Source organism: Megascapheus bottae, chromosome 18 (genome assembly GCF_031878675.1).
Source record: "Megascapheus bottae isolate mThoBot1 chromosome 18, mThoBot2.hap1, whole genome shotgun sequence".
Lineage (NCBI taxonomy): Eukaryota > Metazoa > Chordata > Mammalia > Rodentia > Geomyidae > Megascapheus > Megascapheus bottae.
This window is the reverse complement of record NC_143526.1, coordinates 40,362,929-40,386,512: the sequence shown is the minus strand read 5'-3', so window position 1 is coordinate 40,386,512 and position 23,584 is coordinate 40,362,929. Positions and strand designations below refer to the sequence as shown.

Sequence of the window (23,584 nt, the reverse complement as noted above, 5' to 3'; positions counted from 1 at the left end):
ACAGGAGCGGTCCGAAGGCATCGGATTGTTCTAGAAGCTCCTTTCTTGGAATAAATGACACTGGTGCTGGGCGGGGTGGGGGGTGGAGGGACAGGATTCCCAGACAGCAGTGATTGGCAGGAGCCTGGATATCCCCAGGGAAACCCATCTTCACGCCTGGGTGACCCTGCTGCTGCCTGCTTCTTATCTCTGCAGGAAATCAGAGCTGGCAGCCTCCTGTGGGAGGCTGGCCAGTTTCCATGGCAACACTCAGCCGCCTCCCTGTGGCTGGAAGAGAGGGCAGCCAGCCAGCAGAAATAGCTGCATGAGGTCTCTGCACAGCTCGATTGCAGGCTTTGGGCTGCAGCCCTGGTGTGCTGGGGAAGCCCTTGACTTCCCCGGTGGAGCCCAGGGGAGCAGGGGCCCTGTTCACCTGCCTTGTGGGGTGAGGGGGGCACCCCAGTTAGAGGCACCCTCCTCCTGGAGTCTGGATCATGAGGTAATTACTCATGGAATACATGGTTTCTTTCCCCTTCCAGGCAGCTCTGGCTGAGACAGGACAATGATTCAATGCAAGCCTGCCCTCTTTTTAATCTTGATGGTATCTCTTTGTTCTCTTTTTCTATTTTAATAAGCTCAGGAGGCTGAGATCTGAAGATTGTGGTTGGAAGCCTGCTCAGGCAGGAGAATCTCAGACTCTTGATCTCCAATTAAACACCAAAAAGCTAGAAATGAAGCTGTAGCTCACGTGGTAGCGTAGCAGGCTTGAGCATAAAAGCTCAGGGACAGGGCCCAAGCCCTGAGTTCAAGTCTCAAGACGGACAGACAGGGACACAGATGAACACACAGAGGCACACAGGCACACATGCTCCAGGGAAGAGAGCAGAGCTGAGTGGGCTCACCAGCTGCGAGGGAAGGTCAGGGATGCAGAGACTGGCTGCTTCCTCCTGCCCAGCCTTGAGGGATGCCAGGTGCTGGAACTTCTCAGGTTGAGATCATCAAGTGTGTGCTTGGTATTGATATCCTGTTTAAGATTCCTCCTCCTCTTCCTCCTCCTCCTCCTCCTCCTCCTCCTCCTCCTCCTCCTCCTCTTCTTTTTACTTGGTCATGGGGCTTGAACTCTGGGCCTGGGCGTTATCCCTAAGCCCTTCAGCTCAAGGCTACTGCCCTATCCCTGGAGCCACAGGGACACTTCCGCTTTTTAATTGGAAATAAGAATCTCGAGGACTTTAGTGCCCGGGCTGGCTTTGAACCATGATCCTTACATCTCAGCCTCCTGAGTACTAGGTAACAGGTGTGAGCCACCTCGCCCAGCTCTTCTATATTTTAACTGTTGCTTAAATAGCCTCCTTTAAGTAGATCCACTTTTTAAACTCCTTCATTTTTCAATTGCTGCTGTGATTGACAGCATGTTTAAGTCCAGACCTTTGAACCGTAAGCCATCTGGGCTTGGATGGTGCTGTCCGGGTGGGGATGGAAGTGGGGGTGAGGGTGGGGGAGCCTCTCCTCTCCCCTTCCCCATGAACCCAGCAAATGCTGAGCTGCCTCAGGCCTCCCAGCTTCTCCCCTCTATGTTCTCATTGGAGGATCAGCAGAGATCCAGGGTCCCTCGGAAGGGAGGAGTGAGGGGGCTCAGGCCCCTCCCCCAGGCTACTGGTGGCTACTCTGCTGTCTAGACCGGGAACTGCGAGGGTCTGGCCCAGTGCTTGATCTAGGTGTGACTGTTGTTTTTAATAAACCGTGTTTCGGGAGTAGCAGCATGATGGTACTTTGCTAGTTTCATGAGGAGTTCTATTTTCATGTAGCATTGATGGAAGCAACTGCAGTCTATTAAGACACTATTGCTGTGCAACTGCGTCTCCTCTGCTGGTGGCTCTGCTGCAGCAGGCTGAGCTGCTGGGCCTGGACAGCCAGGCTGGCATTGACAGGAGTGCTCTCCACCTCATCTGGGAAGCACTTCTTTTACCTTGGGCTGCGAGGGGTGTGGAGAGCTCTAATGCGAGAGCAGCAGGTGGGGTGGGGGGTCCCAGAGAAGGGGGTGAGGTCAGGAAGGGGTGGTAGAAAGGAGACGGTGACCTCAGGCCCCAGAGGGCCAGGGAGCTGGCCTTTGAAACATTCCCAGAGAATGTGTTCATTAGCCTTGTTTCCCTCCCTTTGCTGACTCAACTTTTATCCCTGGATCCTCAATGGCTCTGTTGGAAGGGAGGACTTCCCCTGTCCCTGCATCCTTCAGGATTTGGCCACACACACCTGCCAGTCAGTGGCTTTGATTCCTAGAAGATAGAGCTGGCTCCTGCCTCTGTGGGGACCCTCCAGTGACACCTCCACTTCCCCCGGGGAGGGCTCCCAGGAGACCCAACCAGGGCTCAGCACAACAGGGCTAGCTGGGGGGTGCAGGCAGGTAAGGATGGGTGGGCATGTGTGTGTGTGAGCACGGGGTGGGGAGATGTGTGAATATTTGGGGTGGGTGGGTGGATGGGTGAGGAGGTGGGTAATGGGGGCGTTTGAATGGGCAGATGGACGGGTGGACGCAGACAGATGGCATATGGGTAGATGTGTGAGTAGGTCAGTAGAAAGGTGGGTAGTTTGTGGAAGCTGAAGGAAGATGGATGAGTGGGTAGGCAGGGGCATGGGCACAGCCTGGGTAGATGGGTGGGCGGGTAGGTAGGCGAAGGTCTGGCACAGCCGGTGGAGAGGGGACAGGCTGAGCAATAGATGGAGAATGGGTGAAGCGCCCTCTTAGCACGTCTGATTATGAAGCAAAGCTCATCATACCACTGCTGAGACTGAGTAAAGGAGCAGACAACAAGGCTCATTCCTTTACCGTGAACAGAGGCCAAGAAATGAGGGGTGGGTAGAGACTGGGTAGCAGAGAAAAGAGCAGGCATGGGGCAGGTTCCACACTGTCGTGGTTGTCATTGGTGGAGGTGGTTTGGGTTCTGCACTGCTGTAGTCGTCATTGGTGGGGGTGGTTTGTGTCTATCCTTCTTTCAACAAGTGTTGCTAGCATCAGGAAACAGATGAAGCACCTCCCCTACTCCTACTTATGTGTGTGTGTGTGTGTGTGTGTGTATGACTGTGTGCACACACATGGGTGCCAGTCCTGGAGCTTGAACTCCAGCTTAGGCTCTGTCCCTGAGCTTTTATTTTTGCTCAAGGCTAGGGCCTTGAGCACAACTCCACTTCCTGCTTTTGGGTGGTCGGTTGGAGGGCATCTCATAGGCTTTCCTGCCTAGGCTGGCTCTGAGCTCTGAGCCTCAGATCCCGGCCTCCCTGGCAGGTAGGAAAGTAGGCAGGAGCTACCAGCACTAAGGGCGCCTGGACTAGAGAAACCCAGATGTGTGTTGCAGGGTATTTAGCCCCATCCCTGGTTTCCATGTGCTAGATGCCAGGACAGTGTGCCCATCCCTCAGCGGTGTGACAGCCAAATATGTCTGCAAACATGGTCACCTCGTTACCCATCCTCTGGGCAAACAAGGAGCTACTGGCAACTACCTGACTCTCTGTTTCATGAGGAGGAGCAATGGCTTTCAAACTGATCCTAGTTTCTTACCTAGGGGGCCTCTGTGGCCCTCAAGGTTTTTATTAGGTGGAGGGCAGAGGGACAGGAGTTGGTGACGGGATGGGGGCCAGAATCTGGAGATGAGAGGGAGGAGAGGGTAGCGTCCCCTTGATAAATAGACTAAAAGCATCATGGGGATCAGGAAAAACGCACAGGTAGCTGTGTTGGCCATAAAGCAAAAGACAAAGCTAGAACAGATCTCCCACATACCAAGCACGCCACAGAACCCTAGTCCCATGACAGGGTCCCGGAACACACAGGCCTGGGGGCAGCGGCAGCTGCGGAGAAGGGGGGCGGAGGCTTAGTACTGCCCTCCAAACTACGTATGTGTGTGTGTTATGTATGTACATACAGTTAACTAAGGACCTCGGTGAGAGGAAGAATAGAAAACTAACCATTAAAAGCCAGATGCCAGTGGCTCACACATGTAATCCAGCTACTCTAGAGGCTGAGATCTGAGGACCATATTTTGAAGCCAGGGAAGAAAAGTCCTTGTGAGACTCTTACCTCCAACTAAGCACCAGAAAACCAGAAGTGGAGCTATGGCTCTAAGTAGTAGAGAGCTAGCCTTGAGCAAAAAGAGCTCAGGGATAGAACCTAGGTCCTGAGTTCAAGCCCCATAAAAACTCACCAGTATCCGGTGCTAAAACAATTTTTTTGGGGGGGGACTTGAGCTCAGGACATGAGCACTGTCCTTGGGCTTTCGCAGGGCTAGAGCTCTACCACTTGAGCCACAGCACCATTTCTGGCTTTTTGCTTATGTATGTGGTAACAAGGAATTGAACCCGGGTCTTCGTGCATGCAAGGCAAGCACTCTACCACTAGGCCAAACTCCCAGCCTAAAATAATTTTCTTAAACAAAATACACCATAGCAAAGTCAAAAGGAGACAGGATAGAAGAAGATATATGCAATTTCTAGTGGATTAGAGAAGAAAAAGAACAATCTCACAAAACAAACAACAAGGTATTCCAGTGGCAAAACAAGCCTGTGCATGATGCTAAGCGCGGTGTCTCATGCCTGTAATCCTCGCTACTCAGGAGGCTGAGATTTGAAGATCAAGGTTCAAAGCCAGCCCAGGCAATCCATGAGATTCTCATCTCCAATTAACTACCAGAAAACCAAAAGTGGAACTGTGGCTCAAAGTGGTAGAGCACTAGCCTTGAGCTGAGGAGCTCAGGGACAGCGTCTATGCAGAGTTCAAGCCCCACAACCTACAAAAATTTTAAAAAGTGCACGTTTGTGTATACTGGGGTGTTGCTTTGTGTGCTTTACTATGGGAAAATATAGATTTCTGGGCAATCTATGAATGGCTGGGGGGCCTCAGCACGGTTGTGGGGTTGGCAGCAGGCATAGCCCTCCAGGGAAGCTCTAGGTCCATGGGTGGAAAAAGTCAGCCCATGGTCTGAGGAGCTGAGGGTCACTTCCTGTGGAGGGCTGGAGGGCATCTGAATGGCCTTGTGAAGGCATCCTAGGAAGAGAGCCATGCGTGCTCACCATGCAGTGAGCAGAGGACCCATGTAGCGCTGACGTCCGGAAGGGACAGATGTGGCCTGAGGGCCACGGTACACACATGCGTGGAAGGCGAAATCCTCCCTGAGAGAGCTCACAGAGACTACCCAGGCCCCACAGGACCTGACAAAAGCGGGGAAGGGGAAGGTGGAGACAAAGGACAAAAGGAATAAGATGTCAGAGAAGGAAAACAAGTCTCAGGGGCTCTTCCTCCTCCTGCCCTTGGCCACATGAGGGCAGGGTCCCTCCAGGGACACAGTGGATCTTAGGAAGTGCCAGGACTGCGGGGATCCATCTGTGAGTGGGCTGATGGGTGGACTGCAGGAGCTACCCTGGTGTCTCTGTGGTTGGTCAGGGGCCTTTCTACCCTGTGGTGCCCAGCCATCTCAGTTGTTCCTACCTCCACAGGACAGTGGTCTCCCGGTGCTCACCACCAGTGTTTTCCTCCCAAGAACAGTCCCATGGCTGTCTCCCGTTGTGTTCTGCGGGAGTTTACTTCCCAGCTGCCCCTAATAAAGAGGGTCAAACCTCCGTCCCCTTCCCTTTTACTCAGAGTTTGGGACCCTGTTTCCAGGTAGAAGAGTTTTCCTGGAGGGCCAAACCGTTTAGCCCTGTCAAGTTTCACCAGCAGAGGGCGAGCTCTCCAGATGCTGCCCCGCTCCCCACTTCAGCCTTCTCTTCACTGATATTCCCACCAACGTTGGTCCCTCTCTGGTTAAATCATCACTGGCTTCCATCTCCCGCCCTCAGGGTGAAAGCCAACATCTGTGGAGCCCACGCAATCGCCATGGTGGTCCTTCCTGTGTCCTCTGTTTGTAGCCACTTTCCCTTCCTCAGGTCCTGTGCACTTGCTTTTCCTCAGCTCTCTCACTCTTTTTTTTTTTTTTTGCCAGTCCTGGGCTTGAGCTCAGGGCCTGAGCACTGTCCTTGGACTTTCTCAAGGCTAGAGCTCTACCACTTGAGCCTCAGCACCACTTCCGGCTTTTTTCTATGTATGTGGTACCGAGGAATCGAACCTGGGTCTTCATGCATGCTAGGCAAACACTTTAACCACTAGGCCAAACTCCCGGCCCCTCAGCCTTTCCTTCTCAAAGTGCATCTCCTCTGAAAGCCCCTTCCTGACCACTATGGGGAATACCTGGCCTGATTTCTACCTCAGCTTGTTACTTTTATAACATTCACCACTCTAATTTTCACATGGTTGGTTTTAGTTGTCTGTCTTCCTCCACTGATGCACAGACTGAGGGGGAGGGCAGAGGTCAGGCATAAGGTCAGAGTAAGGGTTTAGTGTGAAGCAGGGGATGGAGTGTGTGTGTGTGTGGGGGGTCTGGGAAGTGGGCTTGCAGGCCCAGAGATACATGATTCATTTATGAAATGATCCTTCTGACAGACCTAGTGGGCTCTCACAGGGGAGGCACAGGTAGGCAGGAGACTGGATCACCTGACAGAAGGGACAGGTAAATGCTGTAACATTAGCAGGGCAGTGGTGGCTCACATGCACCTGTAATCTGAAGCTACTAAGGAGGCTGAGACCTGAGGATCAGTCCCAAGGAAAATGAATTGGAGACTCTTTTTTTTTTTTTGCCAGTCCTGGGCTTGAGCTCAGGGCCTGAGCACTGTCCTTGGACTTTCTCAAGGCTAGAGCTCTACCACTTGAGCCTCAGCACCACTTCTGGCTTTTTTCTATGTATGTGGTACCGAGGAATCGAACCTGGGTCTTCATGCATGCTAGGCAAGCACTTTGACCACTAGGCCAAACTCCCGGCCGAATTGGAGACTCTTATCTCCAATTAACCATCAAAAAAGCCAGAAGTGAAACCTGGAGCAGAAAAGCTAAAGGATAGCACTCAAACCCTGAGTTCAAGCCCCAGGACTAGCAAAAATAAAATAAAATAAACATGAAAGAGCTAACGTAGGGTGCCTGCCAACCGTGGCCTTGGCAGGCCTGGCACACTTCTCCAGATGTCCTTCCCAGGCACTTTTCTGAGCTAACTTGCCACGCCCCCGTAGAGCCCCGCCCACGGCACGAGCCCCGCCCACGACCACGCCCGAGCCCCGCCCTCCCCGGGCCCCGCCCACGGCCCGCCCCCAGCCCCGCCCCCAGAGCCCCGCCCTCGGGGAGCGCTGGGCAGCCCCGGCCCCTTTCTCCAGACCCAGGCTGAATAAGCTCCCGTCACCCGGCTTCTGGCTTCCCGTTGTGTATTTATCGGTGGGTGTGTTTACCGGCCACCTCCCCTACCAGAACCTAGAGTTCTGGAATGGAGGCTCGGGACAGCCAGAGCTGTTCACCCCTGCCCTCGGCCCTCCCTTCCCGCGGCTCTCCCGGCCGCGAGGGCCGGCGGGGGCGCACAGCGGAGTCCCGGGCGCCCGGACGGAGGAGGGGGCCCCGGCGGGAGGGGGGCGTCCCGCGCGCGGCCGGGCCCCGCGCCCCCGCGCCCCTCGCCGGGCCGCCCCGCCCCGCCGCGGCCGGGCCCGGGCGCGGAGGAGTTAAGCGGCGCGCGCGCTTCCGACCCGCAGGTGGCGCCGTCCCGCCTCGGAGCCGGCTCCCGGCGCGGCGAAGTGCGGGACAGAATCGCGGCGAGCGCGGAGCCGAAGCTCAGCTCGACTTGTTGATCTCGCGCAGGCCGCCGTCGCCGCCGCCGCCGCCGCGCAGGAGGAGGAGGCGGACGAGGAGGAGGCGGCGGAGGCGGAGGCGCCGCCCGACCGCCGTCCGGACCCCGCGCCCCGGCGTCTCCGGCGCCCGTCCGCCCGCGACCCCACCTCGGCGAGCGTGCGGGGCCCGCGGCGCCTGCAGCCCCGGCGCGTCGCCCGCCCGGCCGGGGTAGGCCGGGCCCAGCCCGGCCCCGGGGCCGCCGCTGCCCGCGGGCGGGGCACCCGGGCAGCCGGGGCGATGCGCGGGCCCCGGCCCCGGGAGGCGGCCGCCCTGCGGGTGAGTGTCCGGCTGACGCCCGCCGCGGAGCTCGGGGGAACGCGGGCTGGGGGTGCCTGCCGCGGCTCGGCCTGTTGGTCGGCCCGAGCTGCGGGGCTCCGAGCTGGGGCCCGGGGAAGCGCGGGACCCCCGCTGTGCGGAGGGGCCGAGGGCATGCGCCCCACGTCCCGGGGGCTCCACGGAACCCCCTCCCCCGAAAGCCCCCGTGCGCGGCGGAGGGAGGGCACGATTTGAAAGGCCAGAAAATTCGGCTGGCTTCCCCGCCTCCCACCTCCCCCACCCCTTCCCTCCTGAGCCCGGGGAAAGGCGCAGAACCCGAGTTATAAAAAGCTGCCGTGGAGAGGAGCGAGGAGGAAGGAGGGGAGGAGGAGGAGGAGGAGGGAGGGGAGGAGGAAGAGGAGGAAGGGAGGAGGGTGAGGAGGAGGAGGAAGAGGAGGGCGGAGGGGAGGAGGGAAGGGGGAGGAGAGGGAGGGGGAGGAGGAGGGGACGGGAGGAGGGGACGGGAGGATAGGATGGAGCAGGCAGGTGGGACCCCGTAGGGTAGGGGCGCGGGGGGCGGACCCGGGGCGCAGCGGGTCCGCGCGTCCTCAGGGCTCGCCCCTGCCTCGCCGCCGCAGGAGGCGCTTCCGCGGTCTTGGGGTCCCTGGGGACGTGAGCACCGCGTGCGTGGTGACCCCTGACAGGTGGGCGTCCGGAAGCCCCCCAGAATGCCCGCCCTAGTCCTTTGCGGGCGCGAGCGGGGCCTGCGCTGCCTCCCCGTCCTGGCCGTCCTGGGCTGGGCTGGGAAGAAGCGGATGTCATAAAGTTTTCCTGCCGCTCCCCGGTGCCCCGGTGTCGGGGCCGGGGCTCGGGCCGGGAGTTTCAGCACTGAAGGCGCGGACAGCGCCCCGGTCCGGGTGGGGTTTTCCCGGGCTCTCGGGGCGCCCAGAGGCGGGCGGCCCCTCCCCTGGCCCGGGTTGGGCGGACTTCAGCACCGGCGGGAGGGACAGCGAGCCCTGAGCGCCCGCGGAGCGGCTCCGGCGCGGGAAGGTCGGGGCGGAGGGGCGGCGGGGCGGGGCGCGGAGGCGGGGCGCGGGGGGGGGCCCGGGGGCCGCGGCGGGCGGGGAGGGCGGCCGGGAGGGCCGGGCGCAGCCCCGGGCGGCGCGCGCTAACCCGCGTCCGCTTTCGCTTTCTGCCCTGCAGCGGTCGGGATGGAGGTGAGACGGCGGCGGTGACGCCCGGCCGCCCGCCGCCCGCCCCGCGCCCGCGCCCCGCGCCCCCCGCAGCCCCGCGGCCCGGGCGCTCCCCGCCCCCCTCCCCCGCAGCGGCGGGCCTGGCCGTCGCCCCCGAGGCCGTCGAGCGACGGCGGCCTGGGGGGGCCGGGGGGCGGGGCGGCCGGACCAGCGATGCCGGCGGGCATGACGAAGCATGGCTCGCGCTCCACCAGCTCGCTGCCGCCGCAGCCCGTGGAGATCGTGCGCAGCAAGGCCTGCTCGCGCCGCGTGCGCCTCAACGTCGGGGGCCTGGCGCACGAGGTGCTGTGGCGCACGCTGGACCGCCTGCCCCGCACGCGGCTGGGCCGGCTCCGCGACTGCAACACGCACGACTCGCTGCTCGAGGTGTGCGACGACTACAGCCTGGACGACAACGAGTACTTCTTCGACCGCCACCCGGGCGCCTTCACGTCCATCCTCAACTTCTACCGCACGGGGCGGCTGCACATGATGGAGGAGATGTGCGCGCTCAGCTTCAGCCAGGAGCTCGACTACTGGGGCATCGACGAGATCTACCTGGAGTCCTGCTGCCAGGCGCGCTACCACCAGAAGAAGGAGCAGATGAACGAGGAGCTGAAGCGGGAGGCCGAGACCCTGCGCGAGCGCGAGGGCGAGGAGTTCGACAACACCTGCTGCGCCGAGAAGCGCAAGAAGCTCTGGGACCTGCTGGAGAAGCCCAATTCCTCAGTGGCTGCCAAGGTGAGCGTGGCCGCGGCCGCCCCGCGTGGGGCCCCGCTCGGGGTGAGCCCAGCGCGAGGCCAAGACGGTTCTGGGACCGGTGCTCTGACGGGGGTCCCTAGGGGTAAGACTTTCCTGTGTGCCCGCGCCCATCGTGGGTCCCCCCCTCCACTGGCTTTTCAATACTGCCACCCCCCACTTCGTCGGGGCAAGATATACACATAGGAACTTATGCAAAACTACAGGAAGGGCCTGGAAGCGCGAGTGAGTGGGAGGAATAGCTTTTTGCTGGCTTGGGGTGGGGAGTGATTCTCTTTTTCCCTGGAAGACCCAGGCCTGGGCTTCAGTGGGCGCCCTGCGATCTTAACACCCACCCTGTGTTCCCTGCCCTCATGACCCCACTCTCCACCAGGAAGAGAGGAGGTGCAGCCTGCGGCCCCACTTGCACAAATCCAAACCCACCCAAGTGAAAACAAATGGGGCTGAGGGACTGGGAGCACTGGAGAGGGCAGGGGCGCAGCAGGCACTTGGCTATGGATTCTCATGGATGAGAGGTCACCCTGTCTCTTATTAGATTTATCTATCTGTTGAATTTTTTTTCCCTCCCCAAGAGTGGTTTGGTGCTGCTTGTAAAGATGGGTTGCCACTGGATGTGGTAACAGGAGAAGCAAATGGGGTGATATGTGGAGCTCAGAGGAGGCAGGAGTGGGTTTGCTCACACCAGAGAAGTGGGTGCCACTAGGGCTGGGGGAGGCTTGGAATGAAGGCCGAAAGCAGAGGGAGCCAGTGCACATCTCCTCTGAGTCAGGCTTGTGAGGGGTCTGGCCTCACATGTCCTGTGCTCTAGGCCTGTAGGACAGGCCTGGCCCTTAACCGGCTTAGGATCAGCAGACTTACTTTGCTATTTCCAGGTCTGACATAGGTTCCCGCCCCACCCCACCCCCAGCTGAGTGAGGCCCTGCCATCCCCTCCCTCCTTCCTGTCCTGTCCCAGGGACACAAGAGGCAAGAAGTGAGGGGAAGTCTCCCCATGAAGCCCTAGCAGAGGGCTGTGTTTGGGTTGGCATCTGGCAGGGAGGCACAGGCTCTAGGGCTTCCAGGAGGCACTGTTTGGGAATAAACAGCTCTCCTCTCCCTTGGGTTAATCCGATTGCCCAGATGAGCTCCATGACCTCTCAGTGATCCCAGGCTGGGCTGTCAGCTCACATTCCTGCAGATGGACCAGTAGGATTTTCTGGAGCTGGAACTGGATGGGGAGGGAAGCAGGCTCATTGGCCCTCGGAGCAGAAACCCAGACACCCCCACCCCAGCACATCCTCCCCAAATAGACTCAGAGAGGGGACGCCATTTGCCCTGAGGACACAAAGTAGGCAAAGAGGAGTAGCCAGAAATGGAACCTAGTGTGACTTTGAATCCCCTGTTCTTTCCACAGCCTCCTCCCCCCTCTCTGCTTCCACTCTCGCTGCCCTCTGCCATTCACACCCCCCCATACACAGAGCCGACATGCTCTTTTCAAAATGTAAATTGGATCATGTTATTCATCTATTTGAAGTCCTCCTGGGGTTTCTCATCACACTTGGAATAAAACCTAGACTTCATCACTTTTGAGAGGCCTTATAAAACCTGACCCTCAAACCCACTCTGAAACATCTCTTCCATTCTCCCTTGGTTCAAGTAGCCCTCCCGCCCCCGTTCCCAAATAGCCCAGGCTTTATCCTACCTCAGGACCTTTGCACTTGGCTTTCCTATGGCCTGTCATGCTCTACCAGATTGGCACCTGGCTAGCCCCTTCTTCTCAGTCCCTATTTGAACAGGCACAGAATTGGCAGAGGTGTCCCTCTATGGAGAGACCTTCCTTGACTCCCACTGGGAAAGGTGCACACACTCTCACACTGTCACAGTGTGCAGTATCCCCTCTGTCCAGGCCTTGGGTGCTGTTCAAAATCATCTGCTCTTTGATGTGTCTCTGTGTTGCACCCCTAAGAATGTGAGTGCCCTGGGGCAGGCACATGGTCTCAACAGCCATGGGGGTGCTTGGCCCTAGAACCTCCCAGAAACCACTCTTGAGATGAGTAGATGGGGGGAGGGAAAGGCGAATGGTGAATCATTGTTTCAGTGAGTCCTCTCTTCCCACCCATGACTCTTCCCCTGGGCCTCTGGCCTTCTTTCGTCACCTGAACCAGGCCTTCCTCATGCTCCCAGCTGGGACACCCTGCCTGTCGGCATCCTGAAGCCTGTGAAAATGTCTCAGCCGCAGGCTGAGAAGACCAAGTGAAGGGTCATTTCTGGGTGACCACCCTTAGCAAAACCAGCATTATCTCGTTGGTTCAGGCACAGAGACAGACCAAAGTTCTAGGCTCAGTTCTGCTACTGCCATGGCCTCTGGTCTTCTGGCCACCTCTCCAAGGTCAGTCTCCCACCTGTGAAAGAGAGATCAAGGTCATCACTCCCTATGGGCAGGATACAGCATCTGTGAAAACTTAGCTCAGGGCCCAGTACCTAACAGATGGTGATAAGTAGCTGAGTCCTGTTTCTCAGCTGGGTGGGCAGAGTTGCTTCAAAACTCTTTCCTCCTGAAAGCAGCACCAGGGAGGCTGAGCTGAGGTCATTAATAATTGATGGAATGCTCTGGAAACGTAGAGACAAACCCAAGCCCAGGCCCTAGACTCCTCCATTGAAACCCATTAAGCCAATGGCAGAGTGATTGATTGCTATTGGGAAGCTGGGGTCAGTCCCCCGGGACTGGCATGAGATGGTACCGGGGCCTCTACTGGCCTTTTTTTGTTGTTTTGTTTTCTTCAAGGATGTGACAGGCATGTCTCCGTGGGAGTGTGGGAGCTGATTTGTCAGGCCTTGAGAGTCTACCCTCCCTACCATCTCAGGGTTAAAGGACTTATTTCCAAAGTAGCTGTTCTTCCATGTGTCGGCCCTTTGTATTTGCTTTGTACCCACCCAGGCAGTGCCCCTGTTAGGACTGCTGTGGGTATAAGTAAAGGAAAGAGGACTGGGCAGCTTCTGTGTCCCTCTAACCTATCAGGACAGTCCTAGGTAGTGGGATACGGTGAGGCCGGGGCTCTGGGATGGGATTCTAAATACTTTCTCCTTCTTCAGTCCCTGTGGGTGACCTGGACTCAAGCTTGAAGTTTCACCCCAGAGATGGCTGCCCAGTGACAGCTCTCCGGTGTGCTACAGCCATGTCCAGCCACAGAGACAAGAACTACTTTTTTGTTTTTAATTAGAATATTTTATTAACACTGATTTTTTTACATCATATTTCAAATGTCAAGTTTAACAAACACGTATTCAAGAATGGAATCTCTATATGCATTCACTGGCACATAAATTTAAGAACAAAATTAAAATTAAGCTGAGACTTTGTATGTCAGAGATGATAGAATATATAGCGCATCATAGCTTTCTGTGTCTACATAGTTATATTTATATCTCCAAGTTCATGTCAGTGACCTTGAGTACCGAGTATTGAGTCATTGCTCTTGTATTGTTTGGATCTAATATCCACATATCAAGAAGACCATGCGCCTTTTGTTCCTTTAGTCTTGGTTTATCTCACTCAGCATGATTTTCTCTAGTTCCATCCACTTCCCAGAGAATGCCATTATTTTATCTTGTCTGGTGGCTATGTAGATTCCATTGTATATGGGTATCACATTTTTTGTATCCATTCATCTGTGGGGCGTCTGGGTTGTTGCATCGCTTGGCTCTTGTGAATAGGGTAGCGCTGAACTTGGCTGTTCAGGTGTCCTTATCATATCCTGGGTTAGGATGCTCAGGGTAGATGCCCAGGAGTGATACGGCAGGATTGTAGGGAAGGTCAATTTTTAGTTTTTTGAGAAACCTCCAAACTGCCTTCCAGAGTAGAATCACTTTTTTTTTTTTGGCCAGTCCTGGGGCTTGAACTCAGGGCCTGAGCATTGTCTGTGGACTTCCTCAAGGCTAGAGCTCTACCACTTGAACCACAGCACCACTTCCAGCTTTTTTCTATGTCTGGGGTGCTGAGGAATCGAACCCAGGTCTTTGTGCATGCTAAGAAAGCACTCTACCACTTGGCCAAACTCCCTGCCCCTAGAACCACGTTTTTTTGGTTGTTTTTTTTTTTTTTTTTGACAATCCTATTGGTCAGAACAGATCCCATTGGCCAAGGCATGTGTGTCCCATGATTGTGCTTTTTTTTTGAGGATATCAGTCCTGTGGCTTAATTGGAGATGAAAGCCTCACAGACTTTCCTGACCTGGCTGGCTTTGAATCGCAATCCTCAGATCTCAGCCTCTGAGTAGCCAGGATTACAGGTGTGAGCCACCACACCAGCAGGACCATGCTCTTTTGACATTCCCATTGGTCAAGATAGGTCATGTGGTCATGAAGTGTCTGTGGTTCTTTAGACGGGCTCTTTTACAGAAGAAGTGGAGGCTCCTGAAGGCAAGGTCATTGCATCTCTGCTCCCACAGCTGAGCCATCAGTAGATAACATTTAGTTGGGGGGTGGAGAGTGGGAGAGCCAAGGTTTGGACTCTGTTCGTCTGGGTTTTGGTGGCATTCTGAATCCTGGATTGAGCTTCTGGAAGTTTGCTGTGATGGGGTGATACCAGGAGCTACTCCTGGGGTTTGTCTGTGAGATTTTAGGTGCAAATGCAGTTTGCAACTAGAATGTATAAGTATGAATTCTGATTATTATCACAGTATCCAGAAATGGGTGCAGTGTTGGTTATTGAGGAGGACGGGGCGCTGGCATGGAGTAGATGTGGTGAGCCTCGCTTTCCTCCCTAGGAAATAGGGATTGGATTGGGGGAGGGAGGCCAGGAGCACCCAGTCCAGCAGCTGGCATCCCTCAGAACTCCACCTTGACTGCCAGGGTCACTTGTAACCTGCTGGCAGGTCCCCCTACCCCCCCCCCCCATCTTTCAGGGCTCTGGCAGAATAAGGTTTCATCTTCCTTACAAGATCAGGGATTGTATATCATCATCATCAAGAAAAAATAGGGAACTACTCAAAGTCCAGGGTTCCTCAGTTTCTGTTGAGACTGGGGCAGACTCCGGGTCAGAAATCATCTGAGATGCCTGCTTTTTTTTTTTTTTTTTTTTGCTAGTCCTGGGAGTTGAACTCAGGGCCTGAGCACGGTCCTTTGGTTTTCTCAAGGCAAGAGCTCTGCCACATGAGCTGCAGCACCACGTCTGGCTTTTTCTGTGTATGTGGTACCAAGGAATTAAACCTGGGTCTTCGTACATGCTAGGCAAGCACTCTACCTCTAGTCCAAACTCCTGGCCCAGATGCCTGCTTTTATTGCTTGGGACAGAATCCTGGCCCTGGGGCCAGCCAGCCCTTTCCTCCTGTCCCTGCTCCTTACTGGTGACATCAGCGAGGGGTGGAAGCCCCACCCACCGGCACCACAAGCTTGGAAGCCTTGCTGGCTAAAGCAGTGTTTTCCCTTGACTCAGGGCCCAGGGCACCACTGTAGGATGTCACTCGGGGCCACCTGTAGGTCTCTGAGACCCACTGCCACCATAGAGGCTTCAGGATTTCCCCCTTTCTGACCGCCACTTGACCAGGGTCAGATATTGGCAGCTGGCCTCAAGGTTTTGAAGAGATCGTTGGGCTGGAGAATGCAAAATCACTTAGGAAGGAAGAATGCTAGCCAAGTGGGGAGTTTGGCCAGAGCTTAATTAACTGGAAGAGAACAAGCATGCATTAGGCACCAAGTCCATACCTGGCACTTTGTGTACCTCCATACTCGGTAGCTGCGTGGATGGGAGCTGGAGTCCAGAGCTGGATCATCCAGGCGCAGCGCGCCTGCCCTCCTCAGTGGTCATGAGACTTAGAGCACGCTCTTGCAGCGCTCAGGGCATGGATTCCCCAGTGGCAACAGTAGAGGAGCACAGTAGGGGGCTGTAGGGGGTCAGCAGGTGGCGTGGCCTGTGCAACTCATGTAAACATGCAAAGCCCTTAGAACTGGGCCTGCTATATGGAAGCCCTTTTGATTTGGGGAGTGGGGGCTCAGTCATGGGGCTTGAATTCAGGGCCTGGGCACTGACCCTGAGCTCTTCAGCTCAAGGCTCACTTGAGCCTCAGCACCACTTCTGGTTTTCTGATGATTAATTGGAGATAAGAGTCTCACGGATTTCCTTGCCTGCGCTGGCTTTGAACCGCAGTTCTCAGATCTCAGCCTCCTGAGTAGCTAGGATTATAGCCAGGAGCCACCAGCACCTCGCCCCGCGCCCCTCTTGATTTTTTTTTTTTGCCAGTTATGGGGCTTAAGCTCAGGGCCTGAGCACTGTCCTTGAGCTTTTTCAAGGCTAGAGCTCTGCCACTTGATCCACAGCACCACTTCCGGCCTTTTCTACATATGTGATACCAAGGAATCGAACCCTGGTCTTCGTACATGCTAGGCAAGCACTCTACCGCTAGGCCAAACTCCTGGCCCCTTGATTTTTTAAAAGAAAGTTTTATTTTTTGGTGCTGGCTCTGAAACTTGAACCCAGGGCCTGGCAGTGCGTTCCTTTGCCTTTCCATTTCAAGGCCTGTGCTCTATACTTGAACTACAACTTCACGTCTGGCCTCATGCACTTTCCTGCCCTGGCTGACTCGGAACTGCAATCTGAAATCCCAGCCTCTAGTAGTTAGGATTCCAGGTGTACCCACTGGTGCCTGGCCGAGCGTCCTCTTATGTTTAATCGTCACCTCACGTGAGCCTCCTGACAATTCTGCAAAATCAACAGAGTGCTTTTTCAAAAACGTCTCAATCTGAAAAAAATGTCACCAGCACATTGCAAGCCTCCAGGCATTCTCTGGCCTTAGAAGTCAGGGAAAGGGGTCTCGTTGTGCGAGAAGTAATGCACCCACCACCTGACGAATGTAACTGTAACCCCTCTGTACATTACTCTTCCAGATGACCCGAGCCAAAAGCCCTGGGCCGGATAGGCACAGTCACCTGGCCTCCGTCTCTTGGATGAAATCAGAACTGTAGCGATGGCAGCCATAGACGTATTCTGGGCACAGTGTGCCGGCACTCTTGGAAGGCATGGAATGCCCCATGCAATGCCATCAGATCTAACAGTTGCCACGTTGGGGAAAGGCCACTGTCCCCTTCCAGCCAGAAGACTGAGACTGGGCGAGGTGATGTGGCTGGCCCAGGACTGCACAGCACAGGGCACCCATGTCTTTGACCTTCAGGCTGTAGGAATGACCTTTAGAAACTGAGAACTGCGTCTCTGCTGTGTCTCTTCATATTAGGAAGTTCTAATCTTGGAGCCCTCTTCCCCTCATGTCCTGTCTCTTACCTCCAGTGGCCAGTTTGGATATGGTGGCATTGAGACCTTCCCAGGATGAACGTTTCCTGGGTGGAGGCCCCTCCTTCCCCTTCCCTGCAGCTGGCACCCTCTGCCCACAGGGTGGGTTTGCAACCTGGTTCCTGTGTCCCTACCGCTGCAGGGCTGAAGCAGGGCAGAAATGAGAGGCGAATCCTCTCATGGAACACACTTGTGTGTTTGTGTGTGTGCGCACGCGCCTGTGTGCCAGAAATGTCAGCCCTCGTTTATCATGACCGCCACTCCTACCATTTGTCTCCAGAGCCTGCGAGAGTCTCTGGGAGAGGATTGGAGGTTGCACCCTGTGGAGACCCGTCCCTAACCTCAGGGACCTCTGCAGAGGTGGACACCGAGGTCACGGCTGTGTGTGCAGGGTTGGTGTGGGCCACTTGAGGTCAGGACTCCAGAGATCAAGGTCAGAACCCCGAGAACTGTGACTGGACCAGAGGAGCTAGCGGCAGAGCGTTGTTCATAGCGGGCTGCAGCAGGCGGGGTCAGAGTGGGAAATCTCATGTCTCTGGACATGAAGAACGCTGCCAGGCACATGCTGGCATTGGGCTGGAGTCCTGCTTCCTGTGTGTCATGTGATGATGCTTGTCTCCTCTGTGATATTGAGGTATCCTCTACACGACCCCCTCTATGCTGTCCTGCTTTCCTGGTTTGTTTATCTCTTTATAGGCAGAGCCTGTCTCCAGTTCAGCTGAGTGTCCACGTGCTTGGACGGGGTGAGGGCCAGTCAGTGCAGACCCATTGCTCCTCACACTGTTGCTCCCAGGAGCAACATCTAAGGCCCCTTAAGAACCCCCACACTACGGGCCGGGAGTTTGGCCTAGTGGTTAAGGTGTTTGCCTAGCATGCATGAAGACCCAGGTTCAATTCCTCAGTACCACATTACATAGAAAAAAAGCTGGAAGTGGTGCTGAGGCTCAAGTGGTAGAGTTCTAGCCTTGAGGAAGTCCAAGGCCAGTGGTCAGGCCCTGAGCTCAAAAAAAAAACGAACCTCCACACTACCTTTATTTACACACCTAGCAATGTAGTGTTCCTTTTTGTCCTGTCATCCTGGGTGTCTTTATCAGTACCTCAGGACCTTTGCACATACTGTCTCTGGCTAGAACATCTGGACTCCCCGGTCTCTCGTCCTTTAAAACTCTGCCTAAATAGCCCTCTCTCACTGCCCTAACTTGTCCACCCTCCATGGTGGGCCATGGTATTTCTCCCAGTCATTCATTACTCGATTCTTTTGGTCGCTACTTTGGGGGTTCCTGAGTAATCTTCCCTGAAACAGAGTCTCCTTACAAGGAGGTAGCCTTGGTATAATTCAAAGTCTCCAAGTTCTAAACAACTTCAGTTGCCTGGCTATTTTCTTTTTGTTTTTGTCAGTTGTGGGGTTTGAACTCAGGGCCTGGGCACTGTCCCTGAACTTTTTTGCCCAAGGTTAGCATTCTACTTTGAGCCACAGTGTCACTTCCAGTTTTCTGGTGGCTAATTGAAGGTCAGAGTCTCATAGGGACTTTCCTGCCCAGGCTGGCCTTGAACTGGAACCCTCAGATCTCAGCTTCCTGAGTAGCTAGGATCACTGGCGTGACTTGGTTTTGCTTTTTTTTTTTTTTTTTTGTGCCAGTCCTGGGCTCAGCTCAGGGCCTGAGCACTGTCCTTGGGTTTTCTCAAGGCTAGAGCTCTACCACTGGAGCCACAGCACCACTTCTGACTTTTTTCTGTGTATGTGGTACAAAGGAACCAAACCTAGGTCTTTGTGCATGCTAGGCAAGCACTCTACAACTAGGCCAAACCCCCAGCCCATTAGTTTTGCATTTTTAAAGTTAGAAAAAAAAAATCACAGTCTGTAAAAGGAGAGAGAGTAAAGGGTTAGAGCTTTGCACATGCCATGCCCTCTGCCGGAGTGCTTTTCCGCTCCTCTTCACACAGTTATTAGCTGAATCTCACCCTTTGAATGTCGCCTCCTCTGGGAGGCCTGCCCTGAGCTCAGGATTGGTCACACTGCCCACTGTGGGTTTTCCATTCTGTGCTGCTCCAGAGCGGCCTTCGCTTCCCTTGGGATGTGGTGTTCCCTTCAGCTGTCACCTGATCTCTGTTCTCCTCCGGATAGCAGGACTCCCTGGGCCGAGAGCTGTGTGTCCCTGAGTGTGGGTGGAGGAGTGACTTGGGAGGTCTGTGGTAGTTTCTAGGAGTGGCTGGTAGGTGAGAATCTCAAGGGTCCCGCCCAGCTCCATACCCTTTTCCTCTAAAACGAACGGGTATCAACATTTTTCAGTCAATCAAGGGGGTCTTCCCAGAGGCGCGGCTTCAGTACTATGTCTCAGTACAGTGCCAGATTTGGAACCCAGGGCCTCCTGGCAAGCTAGAGCTGCATCCTGAGTCATCCCCAGCCCCTCTGTGAACCCCACCCACCCACTTGGATTCTGGTGACACCATCCTGTCACATTCTCCCTAAGCAAAGCCCACCTACAAGGACCAACCACAGGACAGTGAACCCAGAAGCAGGTGTTAGGTGTGGGGATCCCTGTGAATTCACAACAGTGGGGTGTGGTTGGCTCCTTTCCATGCAACACACCCTCAGGTCCACACTTGTGGTTGCTTTCCAGCCCGAAGAGCAGTGGCTGTTCAGGTCTGGAGGAGGAATGCCGGAGACAGAACTTGCTTCAGGGTCTCCTTCACTTCCTTTCTTTGGGTAACACCAAGCTGTTTTAAAAGGGAGACTGGAGCCGGGCACAGTGGCTCATGCCTGTAATTTTAGTTACTCAGGAGGCTGAGATCTGAGGATCGTGGTTCAAAGCCATCTTGGGCACTAAATTATGTGAGTCTCTTATCTCCAGTTCATTCACTAAAAAAAAAAAAAAAAAAAAAAAAAAAAAGGAAAGGGGCTGTAGCTCAAGGGGTAGGGCAGTGGCCTTGAGCTGAAGAGCTCAGGGACAATGCCCAGGCCCAGAGTTCAAGCCCTTGACCCACAAAAAAATAAAATAAAATAAAATAAAATAAATAAATAAATACAAGGGAGATTAGCTGGGAGCCAGCGCTCATACTTGTAATCCTATCTACTCAGGATCATGGTTCAAAGCCAGCGGGGCAGGAAAGTCTGGGACTCTTATTTCCAGTGAACCACCAGAAGAGGAGCTGTGGCTCAAAGTGGTAGAGCAGCTGGTCTATGATCAAAAACAAGCTCGGGGGCAGCACCTAGACCCTAAGTTCAAGCCCCAGGACTGACAAAAAAGGAGGTTGCCATCCTGAAGAATTGGCGTCATTTGTCCCGAGAGCCCCTGGGGGGACTCGGCTTCCACTGGGCTTTTCCTGAAAGAACCGGGAAGTGGCTCTGGTGGTGCTACCCTGGGCGGCTCAGCTGGTTCTCAGCTCCCTAGAGACTCTGGGGACTCTTGGGAAACCCCAGCACCAGACCGTGGAGTCTGAGCCTTTGAGGACTTTGAGGGCTCTAAGGGTTGGAGTTTCTCAAAGCTGGGGCTCAGCTGGGGCTCGGAGATGATGGAAGGGACTCTCTGGGGCTGGACTGGGCAAGGCACAGTTCTGGGCTGATCGTCTAAGTGAACACCCCCTACCCATCCCCAGTCTGGAGGGGACACTCATGACTCAGTGTGGTTATACCCCTCCATCAGTGCCCCCGCCCAGCCCTGCTGGGTGACTTGGCTTTTCTGGCCTTCACTTTCTCTCTCGCACCCTGGGATGCTTTGCTAGCTGGTAAAAGGTCGCTCCATTCTGGGGACTCAGGGACCCTGAGCAGGATGGCAGCTATCTCGATGGCAGCTATCTCTTTACCCTGGCACCTGCTTTCCTCCCCAGCCTCAGGGTCAGGTCCATAGCCATGGCCCCAGGTCTGGTTTCTTAACTAGGGCCTCAGTCTGTGCTACTGGGGGTCCCCAGAACACTCAGGGTGTGCAGTGTGTGCCTGAGGCTCCCCACCCAAGCTCCTCACACAGAAATCCAGCCACTTGGCCTCCCTCCTCCATAGCTGCTGCCTTTCCTGGGTCAGAGACAGAGATGCAGAGAGGCCCTGTCCCTTACCCAGCATGCCCCAGAGGCCCCATCCCTTACCCAGCATGCACAGGAGGCTTTGTCCTTTACCCACAATGCCCCGGAGGCCCTGTCCCTTACCCAGCATGCACAGGAGGCTTTGTCCTTTACCCACAATGCCCCGGAGGCCCTGTCCCTTACCCAGTATGCTCTGGAGGTCCCCTCCCTTACCCAGCATGCACAGGGAATCCACAGTATCAGCCTAGATCTGAGGCTGAGCTCCCAACTCTAAAGCTGGTGAACACCAATGGCACATCTCCAACTCACTGCACCCCAAACCATGCTTGGGGCTCCCCCCACACACACCTGCTCCCACCCTATCTCTGCATCGCCTGCCAAGCAGGCACAGAGGCCAAAACCTGGGAAGGTATGCACACTCATCACCTTTTCACCACTCCATTAACACTCTCTGAGCACCAGCTTTGTCTTCAAGGCCCAGGTGGTAAACAATTTAGGTTTATGGGCCAAAGTGCAAAATCTGAGCTTCACACCTCCCACCCAAAGCCTTGGGGTGGCTTCCACATCTCTTGGCATCCAAGCAAAATCCACATGAGCCCCCAGGTTCTGCCGTGCTGGTCTCTCCATGTGCCTCTGTGAATCTACAGCAGGGCCTTGGCATAAGGCTGATGTGGCTACCATCTGCATGACCTGCTTCCTGTCCTCTCAGGAGGCTGAGATCTGAGGAGCAAAAAACATCTCCAGTTAACCAGCAAAAAGCAAGAAGTGGAGGTGTGACTCCAGTGGTTAGAGTGCTAGTCTTGCACCAGAAAACGTCAAGTGAGAGTGTGAGATCCTGACTTCAAGCCTCCTTCCTCCCCCGAAAGGAACTTACGCTGCATGAGCCAAGCCTTCATCTCCTGCAGACAGCCACTCCCTGGAATCTAGCCAATGTGTGAGACGCACTTGGTGCTTTTCTAGGAAGTGGGTGCAGGGTCCCCCCCACCCCATGCCCGCTCTTGACCGCTGAGGACCAAACCCTAGGCTGAGACTGGATCTCAGAGTGGCCTGACGTGGCCAATCTCTTGTTCCCTCCGCTGCGTGGCTCGCCTTGGCCACCTCCCGCCCTGAGCAGAAAGAGAGAGCTGGGAGGCTCGAGGTTCTTGAAGCCATGCTGAGGAGGCTGGCTGCCAGCCTTCGCCAGCTTCATTAAGCCACCCAGGGTCAGCAGGAAAGGCTGCCAAGCAAAACCTCACAAACAAGCCTCCAGCAGCCAGGGCGGGTGGAAGAGGCTGGCCAGACGTGAATGAGAGCAGGCCTTGGCCGTCAGCCTCTGGGCCCGTGTCCCCACCCAGTCAGCAGAAGTGGCAAGGCCTCTCTGCTCAGCAGGGACAGGAGCCGCCCTGAAGACCAGGCTGGGGTGGCACCGAACACAAGGCCCCTTTCTCTCTGGGACTGTGTCAGGATGGCGGAGAGGCAGATCTTTGTGCAGAGGGGCGGAGGCCTGCCGGATGCTAGAGCCACCACTGTGTTGGAGAAGCAGGCATGGCTGTGACTGCTGACAGTGGGTGTAGCCAGTCAGGCCCCACCAGCACCCACCCTGTGAACTTGGAAGGAGGGGTGCCTGGTCTGAACTGGCCTCAGCCTGGGCCACCACCCTGGGTATGGCCTCAGGGCCGGGGACTGGGGTGCATGCTCCACCTGGCTGAGGGCCTGTGGACCCAGAGATGGGTCCCCAGAGAATGGGTGACAGCACAGGGGACTGGCACAGGGAGAGGGGACTTGGGAGGAGAGGGCCTGGCCTCCCTCAGCCTACCCATGCCACTCCAGTGCCGAAAGAATGAGACTCCCGGCCCTGATCAGGACCAGGGCAGTATTACCAGAACAAGCTGTAGGCGCAAGCTCATGTGTGCGTGCATGCAGGTGCGCACGCACACGTGCACACACACACACACACACACACAGAACAGTGTGGCACAGGGAGCACTGTGGTAAATACCACTACTAAATACCACTACTGTGGTATTTTCAGGTAGGTGGGGGGAGACCTTGGTTCTATACCTAGGACACAGAGGCTCTGTTAATTTAGCACCTACTGTGTCAGGACTCTTCAGTAAACAGCCCACATTTCCCTGCTTCATGGAGCAGAGACCCGGGTGTGGCAGGTACAGAGGGAGAGGAGGCAGGGTCTGCCCCATAGTCTGGCAGGGAGAGGAGTCCCTGTCTCAAACGGTGATGGCATCAGTGGCTCAGGCCTGTAATCCTAGCTGATTAGGAAGCTAAGATCTGAGGGTCCAGGCTCTAAGCCAGCCCGAACAGGGATGGCTGTGACTCTTATCTCCAGTTAACCACCAAGAGGCTAAAAGTGGATAAAGCA

General features: G+C 55.6%; 1 protein-coding gene across 1 annotated transcript in view; it reads left to right on the top strand.

The window, feature by feature from the left end:
* Positions 1-9,366: 9,366 nt before the first annotated feature.
* Positions 9,367-23,584, top strand: part of Kcnb1 (potassium voltage-gated channel subfamily B member 1) — a 63,776-nt gene continuing 49,558 nt past the window's right edge. Inside the window, exon 1 of the mRNA XM_090352502.1 lies at positions 9,367-9,933. Coding sequence (XP_090208628.1) covers positions 9,367-9,933 — 567 coding nt within the window. The remainder of the gene's footprint in view (positions 9,934-23,584) is intronic.